General features: G+C 34.6%; 1 protein-coding gene across 22 annotated transcripts in view; it reads right to left on the bottom strand.

Moving 5' to 3' along the window:
- Positions 1-21,433, bottom strand: part of PHF21A (PHD finger protein 21A) — a 173,881-nt gene that overhangs the window by 130,812 nt on the left and 21,636 nt on the right. For 17 of the 22 annotated variants that reach the window (XM_079103427.1, XM_079103412.1, XM_079103428.1 and 14 more), the window contains 4 exons: positions 13,616-13,656; positions 12,109-12,235; positions 5,646-5,789; positions 520-552 (listed from right to left, as the gene is read on the bottom strand). In XM_079103427.1, the coding sequence (XP_078959553.1) occupies positions 520-552; positions 5,646-5,699 (87 nt within the window). In that variant the 5' untranslated portion in view covers positions 5,700-5,789; positions 12,109-12,235; positions 13,616-13,656. Of the gene's footprint in view, positions 1-519; positions 553-5,645; positions 5,790-12,108; positions 12,236-13,615; positions 13,657-21,433 lie in introns of those variants that run through there. The other 5 variants (XM_079103429.1, XM_079103431.1, XM_079103430.1 and 2 more) reach the window with 3 other exon arrangements.

The following is a 21,433-nucleotide window of genomic DNA, read 5'->3' as shown; positions in this document are numbered from 1 at the left end:
ATTTATATGAAGAATACTGCCAGGTGTGGTGGCATACTGAGATTACATCTGTAATTCCAGGAACTCAGAGAGGCTGAGGCAGGGGGGGTCACAAGTTCAAAGCCAACCTCAGCAACTTAGTGAGACCCTGTCTCAAAAATTTTAAAGGGGCTGGGGATGTAGCTCAGTGGTAAAGCTCCCCTGGGTTCCATTTCCAGTACTGCAAAAAATAAAAAATAAAATATATTAATAGTATTAATATTAACTCTCAATATTTCTCCCAAAATACTCAGAACAATGAACATAAAATCAAATTAACAATAACAAAGATGAAATTTTAGCTATATTATAGTACAATGACTGGATATTTCTAAACCCATAAAATATGAAAAACCAACATGCTAAAGATATTTTCTGTTAGAGATGAAATAGTTCTTTAAAACTTAAGTACCATCTACATTTGAATATTTTATGGTCATTTTATTTTAAATTATTTTTTAATTTAAAAATTAAGTGACTGAAAATTGCAAAATATTTTACCTGTGGATCCTGCTTCATTTGAGCAACCAGTTTCTGATAATAGAGAGAAAAAAAAAAACCCATTAGTATTACACAGCAATGCTGTAGGGCTAATCAGCTTGGGCCCCAAAAATCAAGGGTTTTAAAGTCAACACACACACAAAATAAAACACCACCACAATCAGAATAGACAAAAAAGATTCTGTGATCTTTGTGAAAAGTTAATTAAGCACTCTTCTTAATAGGAAAACAAAATAACCAAACTATCACTTTCCATTTGAAATGAAAAAAGTACCTGATTTTTAAATGTGGAGACAGGAATGGAAGGCAGTAGCTTTTAAAAGGCAATTTAAACAAGGTGGCTGCTCACAAGGTAAGCATCCTCTAACATGCTGTCACTGTCTAAAGTCCCAAGCAAGACCTGGAAAGAGCTGCCCCCATACAAAACCAGCCTGTTTGGGTACAACAGAGTACTGATTTGGCAGATGTATTGAGCTGGTTCTCACAACAGAGGGAGGCTGATGTCAGCTGTGACTTTGCCACTGTCTTCTATCAAGGTAGGAGGGGACTCGGAAGGATATGTTCAGTGGACCAGTGATACTCAATATTTGAGAACAAGAAAGTAGAGGAATAATGCAAAACTCTACCCACCTATATTCCTCTGGAAAAAAGAATGAGACCTTCTCATTAGGAAAATAAAAGCCCGACAAATAACCAAAAATAAATTTCATTTGATCTACCAACTTGTAAAAATATTGCTGTCCAAAGGTAGCAATAACCTTGGACAGATAAATTTGAAGGATAAAGGAATATCAGAGGGCTGATTCCTGAAAGTATCTGGGAATAAGCTATTCTCTGAGTTTCACATACAATGGAAAAATCTTAAGGAGGCACTTTTAAATTGTCAAACTCTTACTGTTACTTAAAGGCACAAAAGGACTAATTAATATACTATACTACAAACAGTACAATAAGGTCCTTACAACAAAAGGTCCAAAACTGCTATTTTAAAGAGTTGTTAAACAGGGCATGGTGATGTGTGCCTGAATGCCAGTTGGATTAGGAGGCTGAGGCAGAAGGATTCCAAGTTCAAAGCCAACCTCAGCAGCTTAGTCAGGCCCTAAGCAATGTAGCAAGACCCTGCCACAAAATAAAAAATATAAAGGGCTGGGGATGAGGCTCAGTGGTGAAGAGCCCTGGGGTTTTCTTGGTCCCAGGTACCAAAAAAAAAAAAAGTTATGTGTACCTTTTAGCTTTTCAGTCTACTCTTTAATGTTAAGCAGTCAGCTAGCAATCTTGCTACTATTATTGTGACTCCCTCTTAACAGCCCTGAACCCCAACTTAAATTTGGTCCTTCTGATCAGCATGTGATATACTCACTGAACTAATTTTAAGATGAGTGAATAGACTGAAATAACCTAAGAAATCCCCCTTGAGTAAAATGTATAATCTTTGGTGAATAACAAAGATTGTGACATTTATTCTAATTGGACAAAAGACTTTCTTCCTGGTGTTAAGACACATTCTGAATAGCTGAGGTTGCCAACCATGTGACCCAAATACACAAAGTGAATGTCACTATGTTCTACTTCATATTCGACAATAGTAGCTCATCTATATCCTAGATTTAAATCTACACAGTAGTAATAATACACATTCTAAGAGTTCAACAGAATTCAAATTCAAGGTTTGCTAGGCACAATGGCACATGCCTGGAATGCCAGAAGCTTGGGAGGATGAACCAAGAGGATCACAAGTTCAAAACCAGCCTCAGCAACTTAGTGAGACCCTGTCTCTAAATAAAAATATTTTTTAAAAAGGGCTGGGGATGTGGCTCAGTGGCTAAGCATCCCTGGGTTCAATCCCAGTATCAAAAAAAAAAGAAAGAAAGGAAGGAAGGAAGGAAGGAAGGAAGGAAGGAAGGAAGGAAGGAAGGAAGGAAGGAAGGAAGGAAGGAAGGAAGGAAGGAAGGGAGGGAGGGAGGGAGGGAAAAGAAAAGAAGCAAGCACAAGGTTTTATATAATTTTACAAATCTAGCCATACTTTTCAGTGAAAAAAGCCTCTGATTTTCCTTTGTGATTTGGTTACCAGAGAAGTGGCTATTTATACTAAAACTGTCTTTTTGAAGCTGAAAAGGCTTTTCTTCCATGACACTGAAATCTAAAAACTGAATGATAACCCTACTAACTCTTCACCTCTAGAGGATATAAATAAGCCAACTTTTCTATGTGTAAGCAGTTAAACAGCATTTTAGACAATCTGGATTAAGAGAGGACAAGCTGAGCAAACCAACTTACTAGACCACCCAAACCCCCAGCGACTTAAGGCTGATGTTATTAAATCAAAATTGCTTTCTATTATATGAACACAATTTTTCATGAGTATATACTTTATGCAAAGATAAGCAAATGACAGCCAATTGGCCAAATCTGGCCCAACACCTGTTTCTGTAAAGTTTTATGAAACACAGCCACACCCATTTGTGACTGACTTGTCTGTACAACAACAGAGTGCAGAAATTGTGACAGAGACTACAAGTGACCTGCAAAACCTAAAATATCTTAACCATCTGGCCTTCACAGAAAAAGTTTGCTAACCTCTTCATCATACTATTCTCCATTCTATATGGAATAAACACTCTGAAAGTTTCAATAAGCCTCCATCAAATCCACCTAAAAACAATCAAAGAAAGGGAGGGGGGAAAGGTGACTCCCCTCCCAAAAGATGGACATTATATTTACTGAACATTAAGTATGTACATACATAGTTCTATCTCCCCCCTCACTCAGAAAACAAAGAATAAAAATATGCTTCTACTATAGCAAGAGCAGGCAGTTTCACAGGATGATTTCTATCCAGTAAGCTTGATTTCAGCCTACTTGCATTCCCTAACTGGAAATGCAACAAAGGGTACCTGTTGCCTGGTTTCTACAACCAATGCCTTTACTCTGTCATTTCGAGCATCCCTGAACATGTCATGATCCATGATTGTGTAGGTTACTCCATATCCAATCAGAATAACATCAGTTTTATGAACCAGGCATGTCATTTGGATTTAATATTGACAATTTTTTTCAAAAATAGCAAAGTATTTCAAATGTAACTGGAGTGAAATGTCTTACATGTTTTGTATAGTAAAATATTGACATAGAAATATCAGTTAATACACAAAATTTATATTAAGAATGAATATAAAACCTATTAAGTTTATGTCCAAAACCAATAACTAAATATGCAGGGAAACTGACAGTTAACGGGAATATTAAGAGAGTATTTAGGATAACTTGAAGAAGACTATTAAATCCCTTTTGAGTCAACAAATATAATTTGAAATCTTTACTTAGATTTAAAAACAGATAACATTTTCATAAATATACTTTTTATAAAATTTGTATGCCTGAATTCAAAATACAAAACAAAATAAAACTTAATAATTGTATTTAATTTGTAATTAAGTTCAATTTAGGTAATGAGTCTTTGTATCTTGTGAGGAGGAACTAGAAGCGGAATGTTAACTTTGCCATCTCAAAATTTCTTAAGAGGAGGTAAAACTCCAAAAATCACAAAAAACATCATAAATTATCTTTGATCCATACAAATTTCAGATTGATTACTGTATTCTCAAAATTTATTCCATGATGATAAAACAATTTAAACAAACTGTGAATTTAACTTTTGTTACCTCCATTAAGCCAACTGAGTATTCAATACACATCTATGTTAAAAATACTTTTATCCAGGAAAAAGACAAGCTTGTTTCTGTAAACAAATTTTTACTCTCCTTAATCAGTTCCAAAAGCAAGGCCAAATAAGATAATACACACAACTTAGTATATACTAAAAGAAGTCCACTTGTTAATAAGAGTCTCTAACAAGATTCCAAACAGCAGCAGTGATTTCCAAAATATAGATTTAATGTAGAAAAGAAATACACACAAAAAATTGCCTTTGAAGCTTTCCTATAAGTTCTCATCCACACTAATTCTAGGTAACGAGCAAATCTAGATATTATCAAGAGCCTGAGATATCTCCCAACAATTTCAGAAATTAATGTTACTTTAGATTATTTAGATAAAATAAGAAACTATATCTAAAAACAAACATTTTTAAAAAAGTAGTTTCTGGGCTAGGGATGTTAACTCAATGGTAGTGTGCTTGTCTAGCATATGGAAGACCCTTATTTCAATCCATAAGTTCTGCCAAAAAAAAAAAGAAAATCCCTTCTCCTCTCCATTCTCATATCCCCAACTGTTACACATTTAGAAGTAGTCAAATCACCATCATTTAAGATTTTTGAGTACCAAGGATTATACATAAACGAGTATGTATGCATGTCTTTAGCCTAATGCCCAGCTAATATCTAGAAAATAGACACAACACAGTGACAATCTGTTAAAACAATACCTTTGTCTTGATTATATTTATTTTTATATATTTATATATTCGTATATAAATATTAATTATCTTATTAAGGTTAACAGATTATAGAAACATTATATGAACATAATTATATCTTATATATACACTTTTATAATTACATTAAAGATTTGTTCAATCTGGGTAACTAAGATAAATCTAAGAATTACGAAATTTGAAATTTAAACATCTGTGAAAGCAATCATATTATCTTCACCAAAGAAAAATGGCATAAAGCTGAATCATGAGTAAAAACTAGTGTATATGATACTTAAGCTCAACATGTCTCATAACTTAAAACATGCAAGTCATAGCACACAAACAAAGTCCTTTAAATAAACCAAAAACGAAAACAAAACAGAAAATAAGTGTTTTTTAAATACCTGTGGGATATTAAAAAATATATAGTTTCGGGCTGGAGCTGTGGCTCAGTGGTAGAGCACTTGCCTAGCATGTGTGAGGCACTAGGTTCGATCCTCAGCACCACATAAAAAAATAAATAAAGGTTCATTGACAACTAAAAAATAAAAAAATAAATATATAGTTTCAGTCCTTTTCTCTGGAAGGGAAGTCAGGAATATTTTATTAAAGTTCTTAAAAGTACTGATGCATTTGTTGAGTATAAGAGGCAAATGACATTACTCTTAAAGATGATTTAAAAACTACCAAAACCCAGAGATAGGCCTGATTACTAATACACAATGTGGGAGAAGCCAATAATGCAACATACCTGGTGAACCTGAATTTCCACTTTAAGAGCCTCCTGTAGAGTCTGCAACTCCATCCTCTACCTTCTCCACTTTCTCTTATGTCTGCTAATTCTACAGTTTCTTCAGCCTCTGTTTAAAATAACAAACTCTTCTTCTTGATGCAGCTGTAGAGATCATAAAATGTTTTGGATCATTAATTGGGAATAAAGAAAATATTCGTGTTAAATAATAGTCAAAAAATATTTGAATTTTTAATAGAGGGGGAAAATTCCAGATTTTTTTTCCCAAAACAATTCAGTACCAAAGTTTTCTGAGTTTTATTCTTTGAGCATTCCTCTACCGAACACTTTAAATAACTAAGAAAAGAAAAATAACAATGGAAAGTTGTGATGGAAACATAAGCACCCACTAGAAACTAAGCACTGTGTTACATGCTACATACTAAGCACAGAACTGAATAAGACCACTTCCTCCCTAGAAACCATCATCATCCCAAACATGTTGTCCTTAGAAAGAGACACATAACATGATCACACATTTTTAAGCATCACATAAAGTACACTGGAGAGCTCAGAGTTTCTCAGAGGTTAAAGAGTACCAGGGTATTTTCATGTGGTTAGGCTCTTACTACTATATTATAAAAAATAAAGAAATTAAAAATGGGGAGTTCTGGTATAATTTAAATATTTAAACTTAACAAGTTAAATATAATAATATAACTTTGTATAGACACTTTGTACTATATTTGCCTATATGATCTGTGCCATCCATAAAATGATGACAGTGCATTAAAGGATATACCACTGTATGTAACATTTGAGGTGGCCTAATGATGGAACGTTTTTCCGGCTTCACAATGAACATCATCCTCTTCACACTTGCCAATGCATCTTTTTGACTATACGTATAACTACACATGGAGATGATGTCAAAAATCTAAACTTATAAACCCAAATGTGGCACCCAGCCTGACCTTCTGAATCCTCATCATTGGCATACTTTAAAGTAACTAAACGACTATTTTCTCCTTTTTTTTTTTTTTTTTTCTTTCTTTTTCCTTTTCTTTCTCTTTTCTTAAATGTGGCTTTAGGGAACTGGGGTTGTACCTCAGTGGTAGAGCACTTGCCTCTCCCATGTGAGGCACTGGGTTTGATCCTCAGCACCACATAAAAATAAATAAAATAAAGATATTAGGTCCATCTACAACTGAAAAAAATTTTTTTTAAATGTGGCCTTAGCTAAGTGAGGTGATGCATGCCTGTAACCCCAGCAGCTCAGGAGGCTGAGGCAGGAGGATCTCAAGTTCAAAGCCAGCCTCAGCAACAGGGAGGCACTAAGCAACTCAGTGAGACCCCGTCTCTAAATAAAATACAAAATAGAGCTGGAGATATGACTCAGTAGTCTAGTGCCCCTGAGTTCAATCCCCGTACGGAAGGAAGGAAGGAAGGAAGGGAGAAAAAGAAAGAAAGAGGCCCTTAGACATGATTTTGGGTTCTCTGCCAAAGCAAGTTTCTTTTTGTTTTTGTTTTTTTGCCTGAATACATTTTTTTTAACCTGACTTCAACTCTCTTTTCTTCTTTGTACCTATAAAATTTGATGCTAGAGTAGCTTTTCAGCACTGAGAAAGGGAACAAACAGGGAGCTAGAAGAGCCACTATCTTGAGATACATGATCTATACAATGAGATTCATGATCTTCATGTTTTCTAAAAATTATTTACCTATGGATAAAGTCCATATTCAACTTAGAAAACTGATTCAATGCAGTTATAATGCTGTCATTAATTACATTATATTAGGAATATTAGTTTTCTTTATATTTGCTTAATTTTACCAGGTTTAAAGCATCAGTGGCAATCTCTCCTCTGGGTTTATATACTATGTTACATGGTATCAATACACTCTAATCTAAAAAAAAGGAAAAAATTCCAAAATACAAAATTCCTTCAAAGTTAGAACTGTGGAGGCTAGAAAAAAATTTATTGTATAATACTTTAAACAAAAATATTCATAAAGGAAGTGTTTTTAGGAGAGATAATTTGTAAAAGGAGACATATTTTGATGAACAAATATTCTGATGGGCATTTTAGCTATATGTTATCTTAAAAAGTCTTTGGAACTGCAATAAGTAAATAAATATCAGAATGATTCAGTAACTTAGACCAAGGATTCTGTTGTTGTCATGTAGACTTACTTTACATACATTGCTAACGTTAAAACTATACAGTCACTTTAATTTTAAATACTAAAGTAATCTCCCTATTCAAATTCTTAACATATATTACAGTTCTTGAAAACAGTATGCGGTTTTAATTTTTGAAAATATCTACCAGAAAATGTGTCCAAAAGTGATTGCTTATAATTGCTTCCTTATAATAAAATAAAAAATCACTAGAAGTTAAATCAGTATTTTAAAAAATAGGTATATTTTATTCTCCAGTGACAACATACAACATCATAGCTCAACTGAACTCATATAAACTATGGAAACAAGTTAAAAAACATGGAGAACTTACACATGCCAAAGGGTTAATATTGCTTATGTAGAAAGGGTTCTCACAAATTAATAAAAAAATCCATGGAAAAGGAATTCACAAAAGAAGCACTAAGAATGACCAACAACAACAGAAAAAGAATGACCAAACACATGAAAAATATTCATATTCAATAGTCATAGAAATGTAAATTTCTGTCTATCAAATGGAAGAAGAGCTGTAAACACATTAATACTTGGCTGTCTAGAATTTGTGTCAGACAACAGTTCATAATTTGCTAATGGTATCTTTGGGTAACAACTGACAGTATTTACTTTCTTCTTTTTGGGTATCAATATTTTCAAATTTTTCCATAAAAATATATACTTATTTTAAAATAAGAAAAATTAAGGGAGGACTGATAGATAAAGCACCAGAAAATGTTACATTGATCAAACAAAATGCTCAGAAAAAGAAAAGAACAAAATCCGGTTTTAACCTGGAAACTCTAAATGTCAAAGAGTGCCTTGCGAGGTAATAGGGCTGCAACTCAAGTTAATGAGGAGCTGACAGCTTTTACTTCCTCCATCAGATTGTTGTCTACTTATGAGAGACATACAAAGGCTTGAAGTTTTATTTGGCAAGAACTCTAAATGCCAATTACCCATTTTATTTTAAAATAAAACTGAAGGGTTAAAAAAGTAGTAACTAGTTACAGAAAAACTTATGAAGGATTAAAAGATTCATTTGAAATCCTTCAGAAAGGTCTCTTTCTGGATAGTAATTTTAAGAGATTGGTCTCTGCCTAAGAGAACAAATTATATATGTATATTTACAGTTTACAATTACAAGCACATGTTGAATCCTCTTAAAAATATTTTCGGATCTTACACAACTCGTGCAATCATCATCTGATCACTGATTGGGGGCAACTTATAGCATCAAAAGAAGGCACTGAGGGCTGGGGATATAGTGTAGTTGGTAGCATGCTTGCCTCGCATGCACAAGGCCTTGGGTTCAATCCCCAGCACCACAAAAAAAAAAAAAAAAAAAAAAATTAAAAGAAGGCACTGTCAGGCAGGGTGGTACATGACTGTAATCCCTGCTATTCAGGAGGCTAAGCCAGGAGTACTACAAACTTGAGGCCAGCCTGAGCAACTTAGCAAGACCCTGCCTCCAAAATGAAATAAAAAATTATTTCTAAATTTATAACAGGTGATTTAAAGTTACAAACAACAAATCAATTGCTCCAAGCAAGGTGACTATAAACAGATTGACCAAACAGTAATAGACACATTTGATTCAGGTACAATACCTTTTACCACCCAAGAGCTCTGCATACTACCATGCAGTATGTGCTGGGGACTTGCCCAGCACAACATATGGACATTTGCAATCTTCAAAACAATATACCTTAGCTGGGCACAGTGGCACACCCCTGTAATCCCAGCAATTTAGGAGGCTGAGGCAGAGAGATTACAAATTCAAAGTCAACCTCAGGGGCTGGGGAGATAGCTCAGTCGGTAGAGTGCTTGCCTTGCAAGCATAAGGACTGGAGTTCAATCCCCAGTACCACCGCTAAAAAAAAAAAAAAAAAAAAAAAAAAAAAAAAAAAAAATCAACCTCAGCAACTTAGCAAGGCCTTCAGCAACTTAGTAAGACCATCTCAAAAAAATAAAAATAAAGGACTGAGGATATAACTCAATGGTAAAGCACCCCTGAGTTAAATCACTAGTACCAAAACTAAACAAAACAAAACAAAAACTATACACCTCAAACCATGGGGATACTTAATAGTTTCTTGCTTTCAAATAACAAAAAAAAACAGAGCATAAAACCAAACACGCAAGTAAATAAAAATCCCTCCCCAAAAACAAAAGCAATAATTAAATCTCACTAAAAAGGGCAACTGTGCTATCTAGAAAGAGCATTTATTATCCCCGCCCCCAAAAAACGATCCAAAAAACTAATTCCAAACATTCATTGTGTGAGAACCCTTATCTTCAGGGTTTGCTCATGTGCTTGTAAATCAAGAAAATACTACCTATTCATAGAGGTTTGTTATGAGGTTTAAATAAGTGAAATTTTATGAAAAGTCCCCTATAAAGTGTTACACTATTCTTAACATATTTAACTCTCTACTTCACACTCAAACTTTCTAATGAAACTTTTTACTACAGTGTTAGTTCTATTAGACTGCAGACTTTTCTATTATTGAATTCTCTGAGAAAGGGGCTTCTAATTATTTTTCTGAATAGTTTTGCTTAGAGATCTATGGGACCTCTAGGACTCAATTTATTATGATTCTACTAACTAAGAAACCCATAAAACTCTGATTTTACTGCTAAGAATTATTTTACATTACTAAATTGACATAAGTCTTTTTCCAATCAAAATTTGGTTAACCAATGGTTACTTTAAGAGTAAGTCCATGACACAGTGTGTCCCCAGACCATCCCTAAAAACAGACAGCTATCTGTTCTCTGTACCATGCATTTATTTTGTGTAAAACTCCCCTGCTTTTATCTATATTCATAGATACAATGTTTAAAGACAGTTTAATTTTTTAAAAAAGGAAAAAGCAGGAAGCCTTGACAGATCTATGCAGTAGCCTTACATCTTGCCTCATGCCTAATATCACAGTTATCAGGTTTCAAAATTAAGGAAAAAAAAAAATACATTGGCTTAACATGTATCAATATATAATAATATCTTTGACCATTAACTAAGGGTCTAAAACTTACCCATGGATGCTAAAATGAAATAAGTCGTGTTAAAAGTATTTACTGAAACTGGGCATGGGGGGTACATGCCTATAATCCCAGCTTCTAAGTGAGGCTGGAGGAAATCACTGATTTCAAGCCAGCCTCAGCAACTTAGCAAGGCCATAAGCACTTGGTGGAAATCCTGTCTCTAAATAAAAACTATAAAAAGGGCTGGTGATGTGGCTCAGTGGTTAAGTGCCCCCTGGGTTTAATCCCCATTACAAAGATAAAATAAAAAGTAGGTACTGAAAATTTAAAATCTTACTAACATGAAGCAAAAACGACAAAATTAATGTAATTTTGTCTTCTTATCATTTAGCAAATTTCAACACATCCTAAGTTATTTTCATAGTAATCCGACGTCTTTTTTTCTTTTCTTTTCTTTTCTTTTTTTTTAATGGTAGTACTCTTAGGCAAACATTCCACAGTTTCAAAGTAAATGCTGCATGAAAGCTAGGCACCCTGATTTTATAGGCAACCTACCCTTTGAATCTGCCAAGTTGGTTATGCTCAAAACCTCAGCATGACAGCTATCGACAAAAATCATGGGAGCTAGTTAGATGTTTCCAAACTATTAAATAGTAGCTTCCTAATTATTTAAATAATATTTTTCTCTATTATCTATCTTTCCCTTCTTTGTTTGGGTTTTGGGGGGAAGGAGCAGTCCTCATTTTTAAAAAAGAACACCCACACAGTTCATACCACTGCCTCTTCAGGGTGAGAGTTGCCCTGCACAAAACACAGGTGTGTCGCAGCGTTCGTACCTCTCCCCACATCACCACTCATCTAAATTACCCTGTCAGCCTCACTTCCAGGCCCCAGGCCACCAGCACACATGTAGTCTTCCGTTCCCATCGTCCTTTACAGAAATCAAGCATGAGTACTTAAAATTATCCCAACCACCATTCAAGATAAGAGGAAGCAATGAAGTAATTCACAGAAATTTAAAATGAAGGAAGCTGGGAGAGAATATACAAGAGAATAGTGAAAATAAGTCTACGATTTTAGAACTGGTTGCCATATTTACTTGAATTTTAGTTAATGATTTAAAAAAAAAAAAACTGTCCAGACAAGCTTGGCCAGCATCTTATAAATATATACTATACAAAGGATAATGCAAGGAGGGTGTGGTGGTCTCAGTATAACCAATATATACTTAATAGAAGTAGAAGTTATGGGAGATAGATTTCAGATCAATATAAGGAAGACTAAGGATTAGAGCTGTACAAAAAAGGAATGGGTTACCTTATGAGGTAGTGGGCTCCCTGTCATTAGAAGTATTCAAGAATGCTGCATATCATATCCCCCCTCTTGGAGATTCACAATGCACATTAGCATATTAAAGGTTCTGAGAGTCCTGCAGTAAAGAAACCTGTTTAACTTTATTTAACGCAGCATTTCCCAAATTATTTGACCACAGAACCCTTTTCCCACCCCAGACCCACCTCAATAATATTTATTCAGTTTCTGTGGAACTAGAATTCCTCAGAATACATCACAGAAAATACAACCTATATTTTTTTAAATAAGTATTCAATATGTAACTAGATCAATTAACAACCTGTCAGGGTTACAGGCAAAGAAATTGCCACACAGGGCAAAAGTCTGGAAGAGAAGGCCCTTAAAGTCCCTTCTTTAAGATTCTAAGATTCTATCATATCAGAGTAAAAGTCTATCGAATTTTGATTATTTTAAAAGGTTCCATGAGAGAAAGGTGAGTAGAATTATGAGAGAGTAAAATGCAAGGTCAGCTGGTTCAAGCGTCTTCCTTTCATGTTAAAACCCAATTCCTAAAAGGTAAGAAAGACACCTCAAGGGCCATAAATTATCAAAACAAGGGCTTAAGCAAATATCTACAATATCTACTCTGCCCACTAGGTCAATTACTATTGAGAGGATTAAAACAACGAAAAAAAGTAGTCCTGCATTAGAGGACCACACTATTCCAACTATCGTGCTTGAATTTCATTTTTTTCATAATACACACTCTACAAATAAAGTTAGTATTTGTTTGATGCTTAGTCACTAGACTGCCCTGGGCAATCTGTGATCTTGACTTAGACATTCAAAGAAATGATTAAATATGATGAGTTATAAGTCATTTAAAAAAAAAAAAAAACCTATTGGGCTGGGGATATAGCTCGGTGGTAGAGTGCTTGCCTTGCATGCACAAGGCCCTGGGTTCAATCCCCAGCACTCCCCCCCCCCCAAAAAAAAAAAAATTAAAGTAGGTATCAGGAAAAAATGTGTTTGCCTACATGTCCCACACTGTCACACTGTTATACTTCTCTCTTTTTAGTTTTTCCTTCTAAGAAATACACAAACACACTAAAAACATAATATCAGACATGATGTCAATCTAATACTGTTTAAGAATATAAACACTGAGTTCTAAATTTCAAAGTCAAGGTTCCCACAGTTACATTAACCTAGTATTTTACACATACACTAAGGCCATCAAATTTAATAGCATGTTAAATAATATAAAACACAATGGGAAACTTAACTTTTGAATGTCCAAATTATCAAATAGTAGTATTATTAGAAACACAAATGCATTTGAGATATGGCTATGTGAAATTAAATAAAAACTCACTTTCACTCAGTGCAAACAGTAAAGTTTCATTTCTGGGAGAAAGATTTTTCTTTAAAAAAAAAAAAAGAAAGAAAGAAAGAAAGAAAGAAAAAGAATATATGGATTACTACCCAGCTAGCACCAGGTACACGATACCTTCTTAATAAAAGTACTTACCAATTTTGGGGAAAGTGGCTCTCCTTCAGCTCTCTAGCCCCCTATAACAGAAAGAAAAAATGGAATTAGACTACACACAGATTTATGACACATTATCAAAAGCTGAAGACTAAAAGATTTTTATCTGATTTTAAGAAAAACTGAAACACATACAAGTCTCTAAATGGTTAAGACTCAAAAGAAAAAAGGGAGAAAAAAGTTGTTTTACAACAAAGAAAGAACTCACGAGCAGTTAAATCTCCATTTTACCATAGCTTTTCAAGGCAAGGAAAAGTAAGTACGTTGACCCTGGAACAAGCTGGGAGTTTAGAAGCACAACCTGCCCACTACACGCATGCACACATTTCACTATAACTTTCTACTCCTCAAAAACTTAATTATCAATTATAGCCTGCTGTTGACCAAAAGCCTTACCAATAACATAAACAGTTGATTAACACATTCTATATATATAATGAAAAACACAGTGAAAAATAAGTAATAACTACAAAATATGCAATTTACTGGAGATGAGCAACTCGCACAGAGATGATTGGTGTCATGCAGCATGTTCAGCAGATAGTTCCAGCACTTGAGCCCACATACCGCAAGAAAAACAGGAGGGCCCTATGAAATTATTACAAGAATGCAGTAACTACAGTTACTTGTTTGCTGTTACAGTTTAATAATGCATCTTTAATATTTCAACTGAACAGTCTCATGTATGTCTATGTTTCTAAATTGGTAAATTTTAATTTTTATAATAGGTTTGAGTTTATTTTCTAAAGGACAATAAAATAGATTACTATCTACATATATTCTATGTAGATATATAAAAGTGACATACATTTTTAATTTTATTTTCAACATTTCTAGGGTAGGTGGTTCATCTATGAGTTTTTTCAAACTGTCACAGAACTGCCTGTGTAAGTAGACACAGGCAGTTCAGGCCGGACATGGTATTCAAGGGTCTACTGTAGTTGATAGTTTTCCATTCCTAAAAGATACACAGAAATAAAATACACCATCTTTAAAGAACCAACAACTACACTCTCATTCCCAATAAATGACCTTCAGTCCTCAGTTTGGTTCACCTAAAAAAGTCATTTTCCAATTAATCTTGAAATGGATTTGCTTTAGATAAGGCTTTAAAATTCATGGCACTGTACAATGTATAAAATAATAAATATACATGTAAATAAATAATAAAATAGAGAACTTTAAACTTCACATTTACATTCTGAAATGTATCTCACCACTTTAGATTGTAAACCACACACACAAAAGTGATTTTTTCCATGCCACATATCTAATCACTAATAAAGCCAGAAAGACAAGCAAGGTTTTAAGATACTGATCCAATATCAAGAAACAAAAATCAAAACTTTGCTACTAACATTTTAGAATTAAATTACGTAAATTCCACATGTCATGCTGTCTTCCTTCTGCCTTAAACACAGTATATTTGTTGACTTAAGAGGTTACTCCAGTAGTATCTCATTTCCTGAGGGGTTTATCAAAAGATCCTCACATCACCCAGAAAATGAATTTTTGTTTAATCATGTACAGTCATATCAAACATACAGCAAAATTATTTAAAAGGGCTCCAATTCATACAGTTAGCCTTCATTTCCATGAGAAATTCAATTTGCTGTTCTATCCTGCCTTTTTTTTTAGCAGCAGTCCTTTAAAAGTCCTCAGGTCTGACTAAATAACAATTTTAATAACCAAGATTAGAATGAGTCCCAACCAAAATAAAAATCATGCAAAAGTCTCTAGGATGATACAGATATTAAAAAGAGGATTCTTAACATTACAGTTACCTACAAGATTCTGTATCACTCAAAAGATACCTGAAATAGTACCAGATACATTGTATTCACTCAATAAGTGTTTTTATCAATGAATTGACTGGACACTTAAACTGTGAGTTGAAGGCTTACTTTCCCTATTAGGACGTTCTTGTTAATTCTTTCAGGATAGGGATAACTTTCTTATGCATCAGTCTCCCACAGCACTGTTTGTGAAATGAATAACTTTCAAAACTTTTTATACAAACTGTCAACTAATAAAGTAAAATATTACCAACTTTAAATATAATAAAAAGGAAAAGACTGACAAATTGGACTAAACTAAAATTAAGAACTTCTGTTTGTTTAAAAAAAATTGAGTGAAAAAGTAAGTCACAGAATTGGACATGATAATTGCAATACGAAAAAAAAATCAACAAAGGCACGTATACTCAGAATATATAAAATATGTGAAAACTCAGTGATCAGGAAAAGACAGCATTTCAGTTTCTATTAAGCATTTGAGAAAGCATGATTACATACATTCTTCTGAAAAGTCATTCAGTAAAAGACAGCATAAGATACCTAATCTTCAGGGCATTTTCTCCAAAATTCATTAGCACAGACAATCCTAAACTAAAGAAGAATATTATCATGATATTGTGAAGCCATATCATGAAAACTTGATTATAAGGACTGCAGAAACCACATAGGTAAGCAAAGCCTGAGAGGTTAGGCAACTTCCTCAAAGGTCACTCAGCTAGTTGGTGGCAAAGCTAGAGAAGAGCTTACAGGTCCTGAGATTCCTTTGATGGAGCTTTGATGGAGCTTTCCCTTAGACCTTTCTGTTAAACAACTATAAAAGTTAACTTTTCTAAGAAACCAATGACAATAAACACTGGGAAACTTTTACATATTAAGCTTTTTTGTAATCATATAAGTAAGTTATCTAGGACAGGTTTTAACCTGAAATCCTTAAAGCTTAAAGGATCCCCGCAAGTGAGCTTGAAAAGGGTCTGTCAACTTCATGGTACTAGATCCTAAAATCTGTATGTATGAGCCTAGGTAGTTTTCAGGGAAGAGGGTCCACAGCTTCAATCAGATTTGCAAAAAGAATTATTTTTTAGACTAGTGATTCTTGAACACTGTGCATTAGAACTCCCAAAGTGTTTCTTCTAAAGACTATCAGTTAGAAACTCATTAAAAATTATTTAATTTCTATAATTTAATAAGGCTGAGCAACAAAACATAGGATTTATATGTAGATCTCTACTTTTTACACTACACATATGCAAAAAGTAAAATGAAAATTTGATTTCCTCATGTTAAGCAGACTGGAAGTATACTAATCTCACAATACATTTCACACTTATAACTGGAGTAGTTCAAAATTTTATATTTGGGGCTGGGATGTGGCTCAGTGGTAGAGCACTTGCTTAGCATGCATAAAGCCCTTGGTTCAATTCCTAGTAATGCAAAGAGAAATGCAAAGGTTTTTATATTTGTTTACATTTTTTAAATAGATGTTCTTGAAAAATACATTCAAAACATTTTTATTTATAGAGATATTATTTTGCTAACATAACTACACATCATTTTTTTCAAAGTGAAGATTGTTCACCTCTCTAGAACTACACAGGTAGCTGCTTTAATCAGAGCTGGCAAAGAAACAAATGGTTCGGATTTCTGACGTGGTTATAAAATTTTTAATAAATGGAAGATGATTAATAACCACTTCCCAAGTATCTGTTATAAAGTATCTAAAACCTTTGCAATAAACAAATTTTTCAGAGAAAAAGTTTAACACTAGATCATGTTTTAAATTAGGCTAAAATTTCATTCACCCCACTACAAATTTCAAACGATTAAGTTTATAGCCTGTGCTCAATCATAAATTTTGATAAGGGACTAGAATAGCACAGATAATTGTCATTCAAAGGTACTTTAAAATGTCACCTTACCCAGAAGATTCAATCTCTTCTCTTTCCCTACTATGCCAAGCTGACAGAGTCCAATAACTAAGTTTTATATTCAGTAGGCTTAACTTCCTTTTACCTGCCCTTCCTAACTTCCAACAGAAAGTATAATAAGTTTGAAATAAATTTAAATGCAGGTAAGTGGTTAAAAGAAAAAGCAGAATTCCACATTTAGTGAGGATGAATCCTTTAGGCCCAACCTCACAATCATCGCTCTGTCCCCAGCCCTCCTGCCCACTCATAAGCATCCCTCAGTATTTCCCTTTACTCTCATGAAGCACCAATTTTCCCCTTGTCATTACTGAATCACTGTTCCATCTTAAAAATAAATAACAATTATTTCTTAAAGAGAAAAAAATACTCCCTTAACCCATATCCTCCTCTAATATTGTTCCTTGTGATCCCATTTAGAGCAAAGCTCCCTGAAAGAGCTGACCATACTTTAATCTCTTACCACTCTCTACTGAACCCATTCGACTAGATCTTTGCTTCCCTCCATTCTTGCCAAGATCACCAATCACTGTCCTGGTGCTAAATCTTCTAGTAAAGCCTCAGTCCTCACTTCTTGTTCAGTGAGTATTATGTGACCAATCTGATCATTTTCCCTTTTTAAAACACTTTCTTCTCTTGACTCCCAAGACATCATCCTTATTTTCTTCCTAATCTCTCTAGTCATTTGCAGTTTTCTTTTGCTGGTCCCTCCTCACTCCCCCAGGTCTCAGTTCTTGAACCTCTTCCCTTTTAAGTGACTTCACCAGTCTCAAGGCTACAGTTGCAAGTCCCATATTTTTATCTCTAATCCAGATCACACCCCTGAATTCTAATCTCACATACCCAATAGCTCACGCAACATTTATCACAGATGTATCCTCAAGCTCCAAAAATCCAAAAGTGAACTACTTACCTATTCCCCAGCTCATTCTCATTCTCAATAAATGGTAACTCCAACCTTTCAGGCAAAGAATCTTAAATCACCAGGGATTCCTCTTGTTTCCATATCCCCCCATCCAGTCCAACAGCTAACCGTGTTGCCTCTACCTTCAAAACATACCTACTTTGACCACTTGTTTCAACTCCACTACCACCTCTTTGGTCCAATTTACCATGATCTTTCCCCTAGATTAAGGCCATGGCCTCCCAACTAGTCTCCCACTTCTACCCTAATAGCCCCGCTACAGTCTATTCCCACAGCATCTAGAGCAATCTTTTCAAAATCCAAGACAGATCTTGTTACCCCTCAGTTCTAAATCCTCCAATGGCTTCCCATGATACTCAGAGAGAAAGATGAAGCTCTTTATAATGGTCCAGGAACTAAGTGATTTGTCTTCTGCTATTCCCAACATTCCCATCTCCCCTATGTTCAATCTACTCCAGCAGCAATGGCTTCTTTTTTATACTTCAGACACTACAGATCAAGTTCCCTGCTCAGGACTCTTCGATTTGCTTTTCTTTCTAGCCAGAATACGCTCTTCCTCCAAATAACTTCATGCCTCACTCTCTCAAAATGTGTAGGAAATCTACAGCAGTTGCCAAAGTAGAATAATACTAAAATAAAGACTAACAGTGTCATCAAAATTATTATAATCAAAATTATTCTCCTCGGGTCACAGTTTTGAGGCCAGCCTAAGCAAATCAGTGATAAAAATAATAAAAAGGGTTGGGGGTGTAGCTCAGTGATACAACACTTGCCTAACATGTCCTGGGTTCAATACCCAGAACTGGGGTGAGGAAGGGAGTTTCTCTCTTCAAACTTTTACTCATGCTCTTTCCCCTACAAGAATATCCTTTTAACTTCTAATTATTCAAATCTGATATGGATGTTACAGTCCTGATAAAGATTCACTGTTGATAGAGATCTTCCTAACCATCATTATTCTCAATTTCTCCTTTCTTAAAACTTCCAGCAGATGTATGATCTTTCTCATTCATTTTGGAATTTACATGCTGTCTCATATTTTAACCTATATGACTTATCTCCCTAGAGACCTCATGCACACTCAAGTGGAGATAATACCGCATAAAAGTAGTTCTCAATCCTAAATCAGGACGACAAGTAAACTTTAAAAATACAGATTCATAGGTCCTCCCCTTAAAGATTCTGAATTCAATATCTCTAATTTGGAGCTCAGATATTTGGGGGTTTTATTGTTGTTTTAACTCCCCTAGAAGATTCTGTTGGGCAGCCAGAATTAAGAACCAGTGCCTTATACACGACTTCCTTTAGTACCTTCAAGGGTGGGCCCTCATATAGCCTAAAACTAGAATGAACACTTCAGAGTACAAAATCCACACCTTCATTTCACAGAGGAACAAAATTCTAAGAAGTCTAGACGTCTAGCTAAAATCTACAAAGACAATGAGAGACAAAGTTCAGCCAAGATCACTGCTCTCAATCTGGGAATCCTCCCATTAGACTATACAAATAAATGAAAGCAATAAAAATCCACAACTCACAGACACTGTTTACTACACTGCTTGTGTAGTAAACAGTGTTTATCTAATACTCAACCAGTGACTGCAGAGTCTAAAACAGTACACACTAACTTCTATATGCTTGAAAAATATAAGCCACACAAGTTACCAAGTTCTCTGATAATACACACAAAAACCGTCAAAATCATTTCTTCTATGGTTGAGGAGTAGCAGCAGAAGTAAACGGAAAGAAGAAATCTTGTTTCATCATGCCTATAACGTAACAAAATTCCATTCACAAACTTCTACAGCTCACAAGGCTCTAAATGTTTTGAGTTTAATCATAATGAAAACTTCTTAATTACATATCAGACTTAATAAACCATTCCACATCCCAAGACAACTCACACCCTATTTTAATAGTCAGTTAACCTCGACACCAAAATTCTAGCCATCAACAACAAAAAAACAACTCAGTATCTACAAGGATTATAAAAAGAGTGTGGGCTTATCTTGGTGTATAGGGATTTAAGCAAGTGCCTCCTATTAACACTAATGGGAGTTCTGAGCATAAAGCATAAGCACTAAGGAGGAGGATGAATGCCCAGTACTGCATCTGTGAAAACCCTTTCTATTGCACTAACTGCAACTACTGGGAATTGTTCTCTCAGAAATGGGATAATAATCCCAAATTCTTATGTCTCCAGAGCACAAAGATAATTCAAAGAAGTCATTTAGGAAGGTCACTGGTAAACACCAGATTAAGAAAATATACAAGAAGAAGCTAAGCTAAAAAAATGAGGAAATTTTATGAAATAGCATCAACATGCACAGAAGAAATCAGTGAATTGCTGGAGATTAACTACCTCATGCAAAAATAAATTCAGGGAGGATTAAAACAGTCAAATTTTTAAAAACTAAAGCACAATAAACCCAACTACAGTCAGAAGCTTATCCAAAGAAACACACAACAAAACAAAAACTCCTCCCCTGATGGAGCTTTAAGTACACTACAATCTTTGTTTTTAAACAGAGAAGAAAACTCCTCCTGCACTGATAGCCAAGACAAATCACAGAGTACTTCCAGACAAATGGATAACGCAGGATAATGAACACAAGCTGCCAAAGATGACCAAAACTAAATAAACAAAAATTATAGCACCTTACTGTGTTCCATCCTGCCTCCCCTCTCAGGACAGCACTGCTGTACTTACCAGTCTGGAAAATGAGCAGGTGCCTTTCAGGCTATGGAAAAATTAGTGAGACAGACAGATACACACACCCAAAACACAAAGGGAATGACTCTTCACTTGAAAGGGCTTTAGAAATTGAGGCTTTACTCTAGGCCCAGAAAACTAAGAGTAGGCCTTACCAAAAAAGTGAAGGAAAGCCAAGGTTTATCCCAAATCCACATTTCAAAGATGCAAGAATGAACATTTATTTTAGTTAAAAATCTTTGGCAATGATCCACCTTTTTAAAAGGAAAGAGAAATTAAGATTTTCCCTGTTTCCATCCCCAAAGAAAATTAGAGTCTTTTCTCTTCAGCTACACAGGTTTAGCAACACAAATAAAGAACCTTGACTTAAGGCCTAGAAACTAAAAATGGTTCCATGCAATTTATATTTTTTTAAAGAAGTCTATGTAGTCCAACATGTTGATT

The sequence above is a fragment of the Sciurus vulgaris genome (assembly GCF_902686455.1).
Source record: "Sciurus vulgaris genome assembly, chromosome: 11".
Classification (NCBI taxonomy): Eukaryota; Metazoa; Chordata; class Mammalia; order Rodentia; family Sciuridae; genus Sciurus; species Sciurus vulgaris.
The sequence above is the reverse complement of the archived record's forward strand: the minus strand, read 5'-3'. Positions and strand labels throughout refer to the sequence as shown.